The sequence below is a fragment of the Myotis davidii genome, unplaced genomic scaffold (genome assembly GCF_000327345.1).
Source record: "Myotis davidii unplaced genomic scaffold, ASM32734v1 scaffold1, whole genome shotgun sequence".
Taxonomy (NCBI): domain Eukaryota; kingdom Metazoa; phylum Chordata; class Mammalia; order Chiroptera; family Vespertilionidae; genus Myotis; species Myotis davidii.
The window spans coordinates 9,067,714-9,081,851 of record NW_006294681.1 but is presented as its reverse complement, the minus strand read 5'-3'; the positions used below and the strand labels follow the sequence as shown (position 1 = coordinate 9,081,851).

Genomic DNA, 14,138 nt, shown 5'->3' with positions numbered 1-14,138 from the left:
AAAGAGGCATAGATCATTTGAAAGTGTACATGATGCCAAAAATGACAGTTAAAATGCTTTCAGTGGAGTAGGCTTTTGTTGGTGTGTTTTTTGCTTGCTTGTTAGTGTTATCATCAGTTATATTACTGATCATATTTTCCCTGGCATTAGTGTATATTTTTGGCACGTATCAATGGGTGGCAGAAAGTCACAGACAGAATGAGTGAGGCTGGAATTAAAGTTTGCTTATGACCTCAGCCCAGATGCATATCAAGTTGTAGATGTCACATGCCTTCCTTTTGAAGTTGAATCACTCTGAAGTTACCAACTGAACAAACAGAAGATAAGGTGCACAGGGCAATAGCTTGAACTTTCTTCTAACCCAGCGGTTCTCAACCTGTGGGTCGCGACCCCTTTGGGGGTCGAACGACCCTTTCACAGGGGTCGCCTGAGACCATCGGAAAACACATATATAATTACATATTGTTTTTGTGATTAATCACTGTTTTAATTATGTTCAATTTGTAACAATGAAAATACATCCTGCATATCAGATATTTACATTAGGATTCATAACAGTAGCAAAATTACAGTTATGAAGTAGCAACGAAAATAATTTTATGGTTGGGGGTCACCACAACATGAGGAACTGTATTAAAGGGTTGCGGCATTAGGAAGGTTGAGAACCACTGTTAGGCACTAGAAAGTGTTTGCTGATTCGTCTGTCTGTAAATCACCTCACTTCCATATTTTTCTCTTCTTTCATTTCTATTCCTTGGGACTGAGGTTGGTGGATTTTTTTCCTTTCTAATTCCATGTGTTCAGCAGAAGCTCCTGAGTCATGAATAGGAACCTTGAACATAGAAGGGAAATGATGGTCAGGAAGCATAATGAGCAAAAGCTTGGAATATAAACCTGAAAGGATTGATATCTTTTTTGGGGGGAAAAGCATGAGTTACTAGAGGGAAATTGGTATCTGCTTTGTTGATTTAATACCAACTCTGTTTTCTTATATCTGATTCAACATTTATTCTTGGTCTTCAGTATGTAAAGCTGCCAAGGCAGACCTGGTGTTTATGGTGGATGGATCCTGGAGTATTGGAGATGAAAATTTCAACAAGATCACGGATTTTCTCTATAACACCATTGGAGCCCTAAACAAGATTGGTGCAGATGGAACTCAAGTAAGGCTAATAAATCAATTATTACTTTACTATATGCATTAAAAAGTTATTCTAATGCATTATTATGGCTATTAGTCAGGGCATCTAGATAAAGAACTATAATGATCAAATCCATCCCTAAATGAGAGAATACATAAGTCTGTGTTTGGAAGCAGCTTACTGATGCCTGATAGAGATTGAGAAGATGCTAATCCTTAAAAGCTACTGAGTTCAGAAAACTAAGACAGGTTGGAATGGCCATGCCAGCAGGTGTTCCTTTAATATATACTAGGATAGGATATTTCCTTTATGGATATACTCAATATTTCCCCTGCTCTCACAGACATTAAAGTCTTGAAAGATAGAAGTTGTGGCCCCTCAGTATAAATCAAGTAAAACATAAAACTAATTTATTCATTCAACAAATATTTACTGAGGATTTATTATGGCCAGATATAGGGCTGTCATAATGAATATGATAAACAATGTCTCTGATTCCTTGGTGATCATATTCTTAAAGGCATAGAGAGGAGGAGAGTGAGAAATAGACATAAATAGGCAAATAAGTAAGTTCACAAGGTAGGGATGTGAGCTCTGAAAACAGAGTGATAGGACTTAAATTCACTGAGGGTTACTTAAAAGTGTGTGTGTGTGTGTGTGTGTGTGTGTGTGTGTGTGTGTGTGTAAGAGAGTATTTGGAATTTTGTGGTCAATGAAGGCCTCTTTGAGGAGGTGGCTTTTGAACTGAGATGTAAATGATTACAAAGGAGATCTGAGAGTAGAGTTTGCAGACAAGGAAAACAGTGAGTACAAAGGACCTAAGATGCAAATGAGACTTGAGGCTTCAGACGCTAAAACTTGTAGCTAGAATATAGTGGGTGCGTATGCGGATAGTAGGAGAAGAGGTGGAAGAAGTAGGCAAAAGCCAGATTATCTTGAGTCTTATGGACTATTGAAGTAGTTGAATGTCATCTTAAATGCAATGGAAACCAGCAGGAAGTATGGAGAGAAAAGATCTGATAAGCTTTTTCAAAAAGATTAAAGGCTGCTTTGTAAAATGAATATTAATAAGAGTAAGAGTGGAAGCAGAGAAACCAGTTAGGATGTTGCTCTCATGTTCCATCAGAGAGATGGGTTGGGGCAGTAGCAATGGGTTGGGGTAGTAGCAATGGGATGCACTGAAATGAACAGCTTTGGAATATAGTTTGGAAGAACAGCTGAGGAATTTTGGATATTACTGCCAAATACATAAAGTTGCTGAAGCATTTCAGGGAGGGAGAAATCAGGGGATTGGAGGAAGTTTCCTAAAGATGGTGACATCTGCAGTAGAACTCAATAAACTGGTAGCAGTTGAAGGCTCACAAAAATGACAGTTCTTTGGTTTATCTCTTCTCGTCCCCCACCCCCATATTGAGGTATGTCAGTCTGTAGAGAGAGATTTTAAAAATACTTTCTGAAAGGTACTCAGAGAAAAAATGCTATTTAATGTGTCATCAAATTTGGTATGGAATTTTAAACCAAGGAAACTGTGGACTGGGTTAAGTAAGAAATTAAATTGAAGGTATCTTATCTGGCCCAGGGGGAGTCTACATATATGTAAAAACAAACACACCTTCTCTCTCCAGGTTGCAATGGTTCAGTTTACTGATGACCCCAGAACGGAATTTAAGCTAAACACTTACAACACCAAAGAGACTCTTCTTGATGCGATTAAACGTATTTCCTACAAAGGAGGAAATACAAAAACAGGTAAGACCAAAGAAAGCCCAGTTAAGACCCAAAATAATGAACTATTAGTGATTACTGAAATTACGTTTATAGAATTACATTTATTGGGATAACATTGGTTAATAACATATAAATTTCAGGTGTATAACTTTGTAATATGACCTCTGTAGACTCTATTGTTGGCTCACCACCTGAAGTCTAGTCTCCTTCCGTCACCATGTATTAGTCCCCTCTTTGCCCTTCACCTTACACTGCACCCCACCCTTCCCAATGATTCCGTATCTATGCGTTTATTTGTTCACTTGTTGCTTTTTTGCTTTATATCCTGCATATAAGTGAAAACACATGGTTCTTTCCTTTTTTGTCTGATTTCTTTTACATAGCATAATATTTCCAAGATCTGTCCATGTTGTCAAAAATGGCAATATTTTATCTTTTTATGACTGAATGTTATTTCATTATATATGTGATATATACCTCACATCTTCATTAATCATCGAAAGTCACATTTTTAAGGCATAATTATATAGATTTTTTTTAAAAAAAGGTTTTCATTGATTTAAGAACTTTGTTCTTACCCTTCCCTCCCTAGCAAAACAAAAATGAAATTGAACTGTTGCCTTCCTTTGTTTCAGGAAAAGCAATTAAGCATGTCCGAGATACCTTGTTTAATTCAGAGTCAGGTACCAGAAAAGGCATCCCAAGGGTCATCGTGGTCATAACTGATGGACGATCACAAGATGATGTGAACAAAATCTCCAGTGAAATGCAATCAGATGGTGAGTTTTACACAGATAAGCAAGCGGCTACCAGTAATATGGTAACATTGCTCTTTTCTGAATATACATTCAGAAGCTGAATCTGTATGACTTAAATATTTCTGAATCTTTCTTAATATAACTGAAAAGTGTGATTTAAAAAAATACTTTTCAGGTTACAAATCTATTATTTTGCTTTATTTTCTCTAATACTTCTTCCACATACAGGATTCCCTGTCTAAGAAATGCCAACAATTAAATGCAATACTATGAAAAGAACCATTATAAAGGGCCAGGGAGGGAACCTGCACAGAATCTCCTCAGCCTCATCATCTGTAAAATGGGGATTCTCATAACACTGTCGTGAAGATTACATTACATAAAATATACCTGGCAAATAGTTGTTTAATATTCATTTTCCAAGCATTGAACCATGACCTACCTCTGCTGCTAAGCGTATTAACACCTCAGTTTCTACATATGAAATAAAAACTGTGATAAAATTTCTGTTTCAACTACACTACATCTTATAAATTTTCGCATAATTATTAAACATACGCAGACATAAAGATGTTACTCAAATGGTAACTATTTTGTCTCAAGTCCTAATGGGGGCATTGGCCTTCTTGAGTTTCTTTAAAATGGAAAAGTTTTGTAGGGGATGATGGAATAATTTTCATATAATGCAATACATGCATGCACAATTCTGATGAACTGTTAAGAAAGAACACTACTAGCCCTCCTTCACAAACATATTTTAAACATTTGGCCGTGTCTTATATTGCGATACTTATCTGTTGTGCAATGGAAAGTAATCAGAAAGCTGTTTCCGTTCTGCCACAGGCTACAGCATTTTTGCAATTGGTGTGGCTGATGCGGATTATTCGGAGTTGGTTAGCATTGGCAGCAAGCCTAGTGCACGCCATGTCTTCTTTGTGGATGACTTCGACGCCTTTAAGAAAATTGAAGATGAGTTGATTACTTTTGTCTGTGAAACCGCTTCGGCAAGTGAGTTCTTTGAAATGTGTGCTTACTTATGTTGCTTAAAGGTTGAGATATTTCATACCAGTTAAATAATGAATCCCATCTTGACTTGAGGAAAGAATATTGTCTGGTAGAGCCGTTTGTTATGCAGACATTGTTTTATGTTTTAGAGCAGTTGGAAGTAAACCTCCCAGGCGTAGAGTTTTCGGTTGATGAAGACCTTCCCTAATAAGATGAGAGTCTGTGTTTAAAGGCAACTCTTCTTAAACAGCTGTAGCAAATAGTTTTTAAAAATGTTTTAAGACTGCCCACCAGTGTAATGCACTAGAAGTGAGACTTATCCCAACACATGTTCCTAAGTGACCACCAGTTTTCATGGACCCAGGAGAGGAAAAGGAGGCAATGGCCCTTTGATTTAAGAAAAAAAATGAGAGCGTTTCAATATTTAGGAATCCACAGAAAACCATAGCCACATCTGGTTTGGATTCCCTTCACAATTGACTTCCGGAAAGATTGTTAGTTTCCTGTTCTCAGGACAGGGAAAGGATATGTTTAGAAAATATCTAAATTAAGATTTTATATTGTTTGTTTTGTCTTGTTTTGCAGCCTGCCCACTGGTGCACAAGGATGGCATTGATCTTGCCGGTATGCATTATCACAATTTTCCAAGTAGAAATATATTAAATAACTCCCATTTGGGGGTCCAGATTTTTCTTTTAATAGGCTAATTTTGAAATTTAACATCCTAAAATGCCTGTTTATTCTTTTTTTTTTAAAGGATTTAAGATGATGGAAATGTTTGGTTTGGTTGAAAAGGATTTTTCATCGATGGAAGGGGTTTCTATGGAGCCTGGTACCTTCAATGTGTACCCTTGTTACCGACTGCATAAAGATGCCCTGGTTTCCCAGCCTACCAAGTATGTTTCCATTGCAAGATATTAAAGCCAATCATTTTTTATTATATCTCAATGTGAAAATGATGCCTACTTTTGATAGGCTGTAATAGTTCCTGGTAGGGTTTTCTATAATATTTAAAGCTAAGGACCCCTCGGGGGATATTCACTGAGGGGTCCCAGACTGCGAGAGGGCACAGGCCAGGCTGAGGTACCTGCCCCCACGCCCCAGTGCATCAATGTTGTGCACTGGGCCTCTAGTGCTTTTATAATCAGATATATAACCTTTTGAGGAGGGATACAAGAAAATATTTTTTTTCTTTCCATTTTTAGGTATTTGCATCCAGAAGGATTACCTTCTGATTATACTATCAGTTTTCTATTCCGGATTCTTCCTGACACTCCAGAGGAGCCATTTGCTCTTTGGGAGATTTTAAATAAAAATTCGGACCCATTGGTTGGAGTTATTTTAGATAGTAAGTATATTTATTTCTATAACATCTGTACACATGTATGAGTGATGTATGTGGCATGCCATCTTGCCTATTCTGTGTATATTGCAGAATACCTCACTTAAACCATGCTAGTGAATACTAAAATGAATTATGTAACAGTTCACTCATTCATTTACCCACTCCTTCTTTCCACAAATATTCACTGAGTTCCTACTGTGTGCCAGCTCTAAACTCTGGGAAAAGTAGTGAGCAGGTGAAAGAGACAATTACTGAGCTACTGATGACTACAAGAAGAGTGAGGTTGATGGAAGAAGGAGGGGTCAGTCAATGGCATGAGACCACAAGTTCATTTTTTGGATATGGATATGATGTTGTAAGATGCCTATTTCATATTGAAAACACACACACACACACACACACACACACACACACACACACACACACAACCCGCCAGACTGCCAGAAGTATATTTGGGAAGAATGCTGGGATAGAGAAATGAATTTTGAAGTTGTCTGGGTGATATATGTATAAGCCATGATATTGGGTGAAGTCATCTAGAGAATGAGTCTAGAAAGAGAAGAGAAGAGGTCTGACGACTGGGAAACCCACCATTGTTTGGGTTTTGAAAAGTTGAGAAGGAACCAATGAAGGAAGCTTCTTAACCTCACACTCTTGGATGTCACATATAATGATCACTTAAGAAGATCAGGGGGGTGGGTAAGAGATCAACCGAAGGACTTGTATGCATGCATATAAGCATAACCAATGGACATAAGACACTGGGGGGTAGAGGAGGCCAGGGGATTGTCAAGGGCGGGGGCGGGGGGGAAGGGAGACATATGTAATACTCTTTGTAATACTTTAAGCAATAAAAAAAATAAAAATAAAAAAATAAAAAGATCATCAAGTTTTTTGTTAATGTCAATGAGTTTTCTAAATAGATTTTTAGTTTAGAATTCCAGTGAAGCTAGGAACCAAAATTTAGTTGCTACTATTAGGTACTAACTCAAACATTTGGATAAGGAAAGCGTTTTAAACTTGTTTTCAGCTAGTATTTGTGAAAAGACTTTTCAGTACATGGAAATGAATCAACAACTAAATATGATCTTGTGAAAGCATTTTGTATTGATATCAAAACTAAGGGAAGGTTATAGATTAAAAAGGTGTTAGCCACTAACTCCATATACATGCAGGAATGGAAAACAATGAAGTCTCTCAAAATGACTAAGACTAGCTTTTCCTTTTGAAAGCAGAGTGAAGAATTAAATTGTAACATGGGAATGAATTAGTGAGAAAAATATTCTTATTTCTATGTAACAAAATATTACTTGTAACATGAAATACTCAAGATTAGGAAGGGTTTTCTTTGTTCATAATAAGAGACATCTTGGAATATCATTCTTTTGGGGTGGTATAAGTTGCATGTCCTGGGAAAGTTGTTTGCTATAGTGGGTTAATTAGGCAAAGAGTCTGGTTTCTGTTTCTTAAGATTTGATTAACTTCATTCCCCCTTTTTGTCTGCCTCTAGTCCTAGCTTCAGACACCCCTCTTTCAAGAGGGTAATGAAGGCAATGAAGTATAGAGGAAAAATATGTGTAGGATTCCTTGCCTTGCCGTCATCACCACATTGTTAAGTCAGTTAGTCTGGCCAGCTAAAAGCCTGGGCAACCCAAGGACTGCAGATCCTTCCTTACTCATCACTTTGTTGTAAACAGAGCTTCAAAACAATGGATGCATTATGTTCTGTCTTCAGTTGAATTGTAGAAAATTATTCACTCATTTTAATTCTTTTTACATATTTTTCTTTGATTAGATGGTGGGAAAACCCTAACGTATTTCAACTATGACTACAGTGGAGATTTTCAAACTATTACGTTTGAAGGACCTGAAATTAGGAAAATTTTCCATGGAAGCTTTCACAAGGTGGGTAATGTTTTGTGTACACATAGTCTTTATTCACGTTGGGCAAAGCAACAGATAGATGGTGAAACTATTCCGTACAGCTTTGGATCTCAAATTTCAACTGGAGAAAGAATTACCTGCAGGATTTATTAACAATGCCTAGAGATTCTGAGATAGAACCCTGAAATGTGAATTTTTTAGCAGGTACCCCAGGAGATATGATAGAAGTGGTCCAGGTTCCCACCATGAGGAACAATTTAATAGAGGGCACTGTATTATTAAGTAGGCATTATGTGTGATGTAGAAAGGATTGCTGGTCTACCTGCCTACCAGTGCAGATGAAAGGTACAACTAGCCGAATCATATTAAAATGTAAAGATAGCTGAAACCGGTTTGGCTCGGTGGATAGAGCGTCGGCCTGTGGACTGGGGGGGTCCCGGGTTCGGTTACGGTCAGGGGCATGTGCCTTGGTTGCGGGCATGTCCCCAGTGGGGGATGTGCAGGAGGCAGCTGATGGATGTTTCTCTCTCATCGATGTTTCTGGCTCTCTATCTCTCTCCCTTCTTCTCTGTAAAAAAAATCAATAAAAATATTTTTTAAAAAAATGTAAAGATAGATATAACTGATTGCATAGTTATATCTATGTAAAGATAGATATAACTGTGTTTTTTTTAACATATAATCACACAACCTATTACTGCCATCATAAAAGTTACCCCTGAGGACAAATTTTGTAAAACCTGACTTAACTTGCTCTTATTTTAATTTGGACTTGTAACAAGAGCTCTGTTCCTTAACATTTTACATCTCAGAAACACTTAGTTTTGGTAGACATGCTTCCTTCCAATATGTACTGTTTCTTTTATGTTTGGCAAATAACCCCACTGATCTCTGGACTGGTAGGCATGCAATACCAAGACTGCAGAGAGAGCAGAGCATTTACCAGGTGGCGCTAGCAAAAGCCTCTTAACCCATCCCTTCTTGCCCTATTAGAGAGAGAAAAGGGATATAGCACAGCAGTCTTTATCTTGGTTCTGTCTCCTGACATAGTACATGATCAAACACCTAACTTTACTACTTTCTGGAGTTTTGAATACCTTCACTGCATATGAACAATTGCATAACAAAATTCTGACTCTGTCATGCATAAAGAGTTGCATAAAAATGTAATTTTTCCCTGACTGAATAAGACCATAAAAGATACCATAAAAACACATGAGATGCAAGTGGAAATCAATTAGTTCATGGTTCAAATTGGTCGCATTAGCATATCTTTGGAGTTATTGACATATCTCACCAAATTCCTCTTGACATGATTCTTTTCTTGATTATACAGTGTCTGCTGCAAAGTAGTCAAGGAAAAAATGTTCAGGAGATGAAAAGCATGTGAGATTTCATGAGTGTTAAAAATAATTGCCATCTTTGCCTGTGGAATAGGCATGGACTTGTACTAGTAATTTTTCTTCAAAGAATTCTTTAAGAATTTTAGGTAAATGTTAAGCTTTGCTTACCTTACCAGGAGAACTCAAAGACCTATAGGTAGGTTCATTAAAAATTGGTCTCAAATTTATAAACTTCAAATTTTTAAAAATTATATGAAGAAAAATCTTCCTAGGCCCTGGCCAGGCAGCTCAGTTACTTAGAACATTGTCCCCATATGCCAAGGTTGCAGGTTTGATCCCTAGTCAGGGCCCATACAAGAATCGCCTAATGAATGCATAAATAAGTGGGACAACTTAATGGATGTTTCTCTCTGACTCTCATCAATAAATTGTTTTAAAAAAAGAAAAAAATCTTTTTCCACTTTGCTAAGTCTTAATGAAGCTAAAGCTAAATAAAATAAAGGCATATCATGGAACAAACTACTAATATATCTATTAATGGAAAATCTTGATGCAAATTCAGTTTGTACTGATCAAATTTGATTTGTTCATAAACTTAGGTTATAATTGAATAAATACTTTACCTTAATTCTTATTGTTCTTCATGTGCTTTATTTTATACACTTTGGGTATGAAGTATGGCCCCAAAGTCTCTTTCAAAAAGTTATAATTATATAAATGGATCCTTAAGTGAAGTCAAAATATTTTTGAAAAATTTAAAAAAATGTTTTATTGATTTTTTACAGAGAGGAAGGGAGAGGGATAGAGACTTAAAAACATTGATGAGAGAGAGACATCGATCAGCTGCCTCCTGCACACCTCCTACTGGGGATGTGCCTGCAACCAAGGTACATGCCCTTGACCTGAATCAAACCTGGGACCTTTCAGTCCACAGGCCGACGCTCTATCCACTGAGCCAAATCAGTTAGGACTGAAAACTTTATGTCTCCTTTTGTAAAGCAAAATATATTTTTTATTTTTTCCATTGATTTTTCTTTTTTTTGGGGGGGGGGGAGAGAGAGAATGAGAGAAAGAGAGGGAGAGAAACATCAATATGAGAGAGACATGTCAATTGGTTGTCTCCCAAACATGCCCCGACTGGGGCCTGGAATTGAACCTGCAACCCAAGTATGTACCCTTGACTGGGAATCGAACCATAGACCCTTCCATTCGGAGGCCAACACTCTAACCACTGAGCAACAATTTTAAAAATATGAATAATCTCCCTCACAAGTTAATAGTTCTTAAAGCATGCATAATATATTGGTTTGTCTAGCGCTCAGCATGAAAATTTCTATAATTTATAATAATGAAAAATATTCTAAGGCTCAAAAACACACAAGAGTCAAACTATACCCTTTTAAATGATTATAAAAGAGATGTAATATGAAACAAGTAATTTACTCCTGCAGTGTTGATCTGGATAGATTATGATTAACTTCTTTTTGAAGGAAAAAGAATATTAGGAGCCTCCACTATCGATGTAAATTATTTAAATCATAATGTAACTTACATCAATTGGTATAAGTTTTTATGCTTTTAGTTCCCAGGCAACAAATAAACAAAAATAAATGAAGATAGAATAAAACCCATGAAATTAAAAGTAACATTATTTTAATTTTAAAGATGACATTATTTCCTGGTCACTTGACCTCTGCTCACAATACAGTACTAGCTGCTATAACTCTTGTAACCATGCCTCACATTGCCCAACACTTTCTCTTTGAACTGCTATGATACCTTCTCTTATACAGCTATTTGGAACTTCTTTTGGTTTTCATTTAATCATGAAAATGAAATCATTCTTTGCCAATTAAGTTCACTCTTTTAGCTCACTAAACAAGTAGCCTGCCACAAACAAGAAGTATGTGACAGACATCATAAATTGAAATGCTTTATCAGCACTGAAATTTCATGGCAGAACGTGCTTACAACGTGTCTCATTTAGAATATACTTACCTTGACCATCACCTACATGATGATGTAGATTTTTACCAATCCTCACAAAGAATGTGTAGACTTTTGAATATATCACCGTGGACCTCCAGATTCTAGAGATTCCAGTTTCAGATCATTGAACTATACATTAAGCTGAAGAGTTTTTTTTATTTGGGCCTATAATCACTAGAAAGCCTTCCTCCTTTCCCTTTAGATTTTAGATCTTTTCTCCTCACCTTAAATTACCAACTGCTGGTAGTACCACAGGTAACTTTTGTTGGTAATTCAACCAGCATTTTTTACATTTTAATACTTTTACGTTTGTTTTATTGTGCTTTCAGAAAAGGCATAACTCCCACCACAACCCTGTGATTTCAAGATATTACTGCTTTAGAGGAAGGCTAGATTTTTAAAAAGTGAATCATTTCAAAGTTGCTTTAAAGAAAAGTATTAATTAAATAAAAACAGACATGGTACTGACTGTGGGACAGTCATGGAGGTAACAAAGTAGAACCTTTCTCTAGCAAAATGCGTAGTGACAGAATTCCTGCTCTTCTCTTTCATATATTTTAGTAATGAGTCATGCAATTATGTAAATGTGGTTGATAGTCCTCTCACTTCTTACCTACTAAAACATCCTGACTTTTATCCAGCTACACATTGTTGTCAACAAGACTTTGGCCAAAGTGGTTATTGACTGCAAGCAAGTGGGTGAGAAGGCAATAAATGCATCGGCGAATATCACAGTGGATGGTGTCGAAGTCCTAGGGAGAATGGTTAGATCAAGAGGACCAAATGGAAACTCTGCACCAGTAAGTGGATAAACAATTGAGGCCATGTTATTGTTATAGAAAAAGGTCTTTTAAAAATATAATTATTTATTGCCCAGGGGGGAGGTTTGGTAAAGGAATGGATGGGTTGATGGCTAAATAGTTAGCAGCCTTTACAAATGAACTAAAACATTCATAGTTAAAGCTCTTGGCAGTAAACTTCTGCTATATTATACTCCAGGAATTAAGCTAGTTTATTTTCTAAAGGCATTTTAAAATTCAGATAGTAAAACACTCATCATATGATTTGTGGCATAAATGGTTTGTTAATGTGAGAATCAAAACTGTGAAAGAACTTCATTTGTATAAGCAAATGTAGATTCATACAAAATGGGTAATTATTATACACAGGAAATTGACATAAGCCTCTCATTTGGATTAGATTTGGGCATTTACAACTAGCTTTGTGCTATTGTTCATGTGAAATTTACCCTTTAATCATATCGTTATCTAGGTGACAAATCATTCTAAAACAATATATTTTTCCTTCATACAACAAGGAATTTAAGCCTTGAGACTTCCAACTGGCAAAGAAATAACTTTTTCTTCACTCATTACCCACGGCATATACAAGTTTTTCTTTTAACACCATGCAGTCATAGCTAATTACCATCATTCTCTAATTTGAGTCATTTTATAAATTAGAACCATTTAGCCTGGGGAATAGTTTATTCTTTTAAACAACCCCAACAATTCTGCATTTCTCTTATATGTCACGGAAACATAAAATGAATTATGAATGACTATTATTGTCTTGTACTTTCATAAGTCGGTAGAACTAGCCCATTATATGAAACTTTAGAACAACTTAGTAGTTCTCAAAATCTATTTAAGCTGACGGTCACTTTGTGCAAATGAAATCTTCTGATGTGTCAATCAAATAAATAAGATTAAAACAGATCCATGTTGATTGAATGGAAGAGAGGATGTAGGGTAGTAGGTGTCCCCACCTCCAATGGTTCCTAAGGGAGCATAGTTTTAATTGCACTACTCTCATCTAACCCATTCACTGTACACACCAGCAAACTGTCCCAGAGTGCTAAAGTGATTTACTTTGGGACTCTGCTATTTTGTGGCATTTCTCTTTGTGGTAACAATAGAAATAAAATCCTTGTGTGCATTGATGCTAATATATGTGTAATTTATTGGGGCGACATTGGATAATATAATTTTGTGTTTCCAGGGTACAATTCTATGATACATCATCTGTATATTGCGTTGTATGCCTACAACTCAAAGTCAAATCTTCTTTCATCACCATATATTTGACCCTCCTTTACTCTGTACTACCTCCCCATCCCTCTGATAACCACCAAACTGTTGTCTGGGTCTATGAGGGTCTTTTTGTTTGTCTTGTTTGTTCATTCGTTGCTTTCAGTTTTATATCCCACATATCAGTGAAATCATATTGTTCTGGAGTATTTCTGTCTGACTTATTTTGCTGAGCATGAGTTTTGAGGCATCTTTAAAAGTGCTTTTGTTCTACTTTGCTTTGGAGAACTATGGATTAGCTATTTAGAAAGAGAGAATATAAAAGTGATGGAAGGCTCTTTTGTTTTTAGTTATATTAAGAGACTTTAAAAAATATTTACATAATATTTTTAAAGGAATTGTCTCCTCTTAATGTGTGGAATTTTATGTTGATTAAGGAACACACCATTTTCTACCTCATGGAAGATGCTTATATGATAGCACATCTAGAATTTATAAAGAGCCAGAATTAGCAAACTAAGGATATCTTTCTTATAAGGATAAATGATGTATATAGATGGATGCTTGGATGGATAAGTGAATAGCCTCTATTTTAAGAAAGAGAAACAATCTAGCTATATGAAATTCTAGGCCCAAATCACTGGTTAAATTATTATTATTTTTTTTTTTTTTAATATATTTTATTGATTTTTTACAGAGAGAAAGGGAGAGAGTTAGAGAGTTAGAAACATCGATGAGAGAGAAAAATCGATCAGCTGCCTCCTGCACATCTCCCACTGGGGATGTGCCCGCAACCCAGGTACATGCCCCTGACCGGACTCGAACCTGGGACCCCTCGGTCCGCAAGCCGACACTCTATCCACTGAGCCAAACAGATTTCGGCAATTTTCCTGTATTTAAAATAGGATTGCATG

General features: G+C 36.4%; 1 protein-coding gene across 1 annotated transcript in view; it reads left to right on the top strand.

Annotated features, from left to right (window-relative positions):
• COL14A1 (collagen type XIV alpha 1) overlaps positions 1-14,138 on the top strand; it is a 188,524-nt gene that overhangs the window by 95,256 nt on the left and 79,130 nt on the right. Inside the window, exons 26-34 of the mRNA XM_015567409.1 lie at positions 1,024-1,163; positions 2,768-2,891; positions 3,506-3,649; positions 4,472-4,636; positions 5,219-5,257; positions 5,391-5,529; positions 5,839-5,981; positions 7,774-7,883; positions 11,836-11,994. Coding sequence (XP_015422895.1) covers positions 1,024-1,163; positions 2,768-2,891; positions 3,506-3,649; positions 4,472-4,636; positions 5,219-5,257; positions 5,391-5,529; positions 5,839-5,981; positions 7,774-7,883; positions 11,836-11,994 — 1,163 coding nt within the window. The remainder of the gene's footprint in view (positions 1-1,023; positions 1,164-2,767; positions 2,892-3,505; positions 3,650-4,471; positions 4,637-5,218; positions 5,258-5,390; positions 5,530-5,838; positions 5,982-7,773; positions 7,884-11,835; positions 11,995-14,138) is intronic.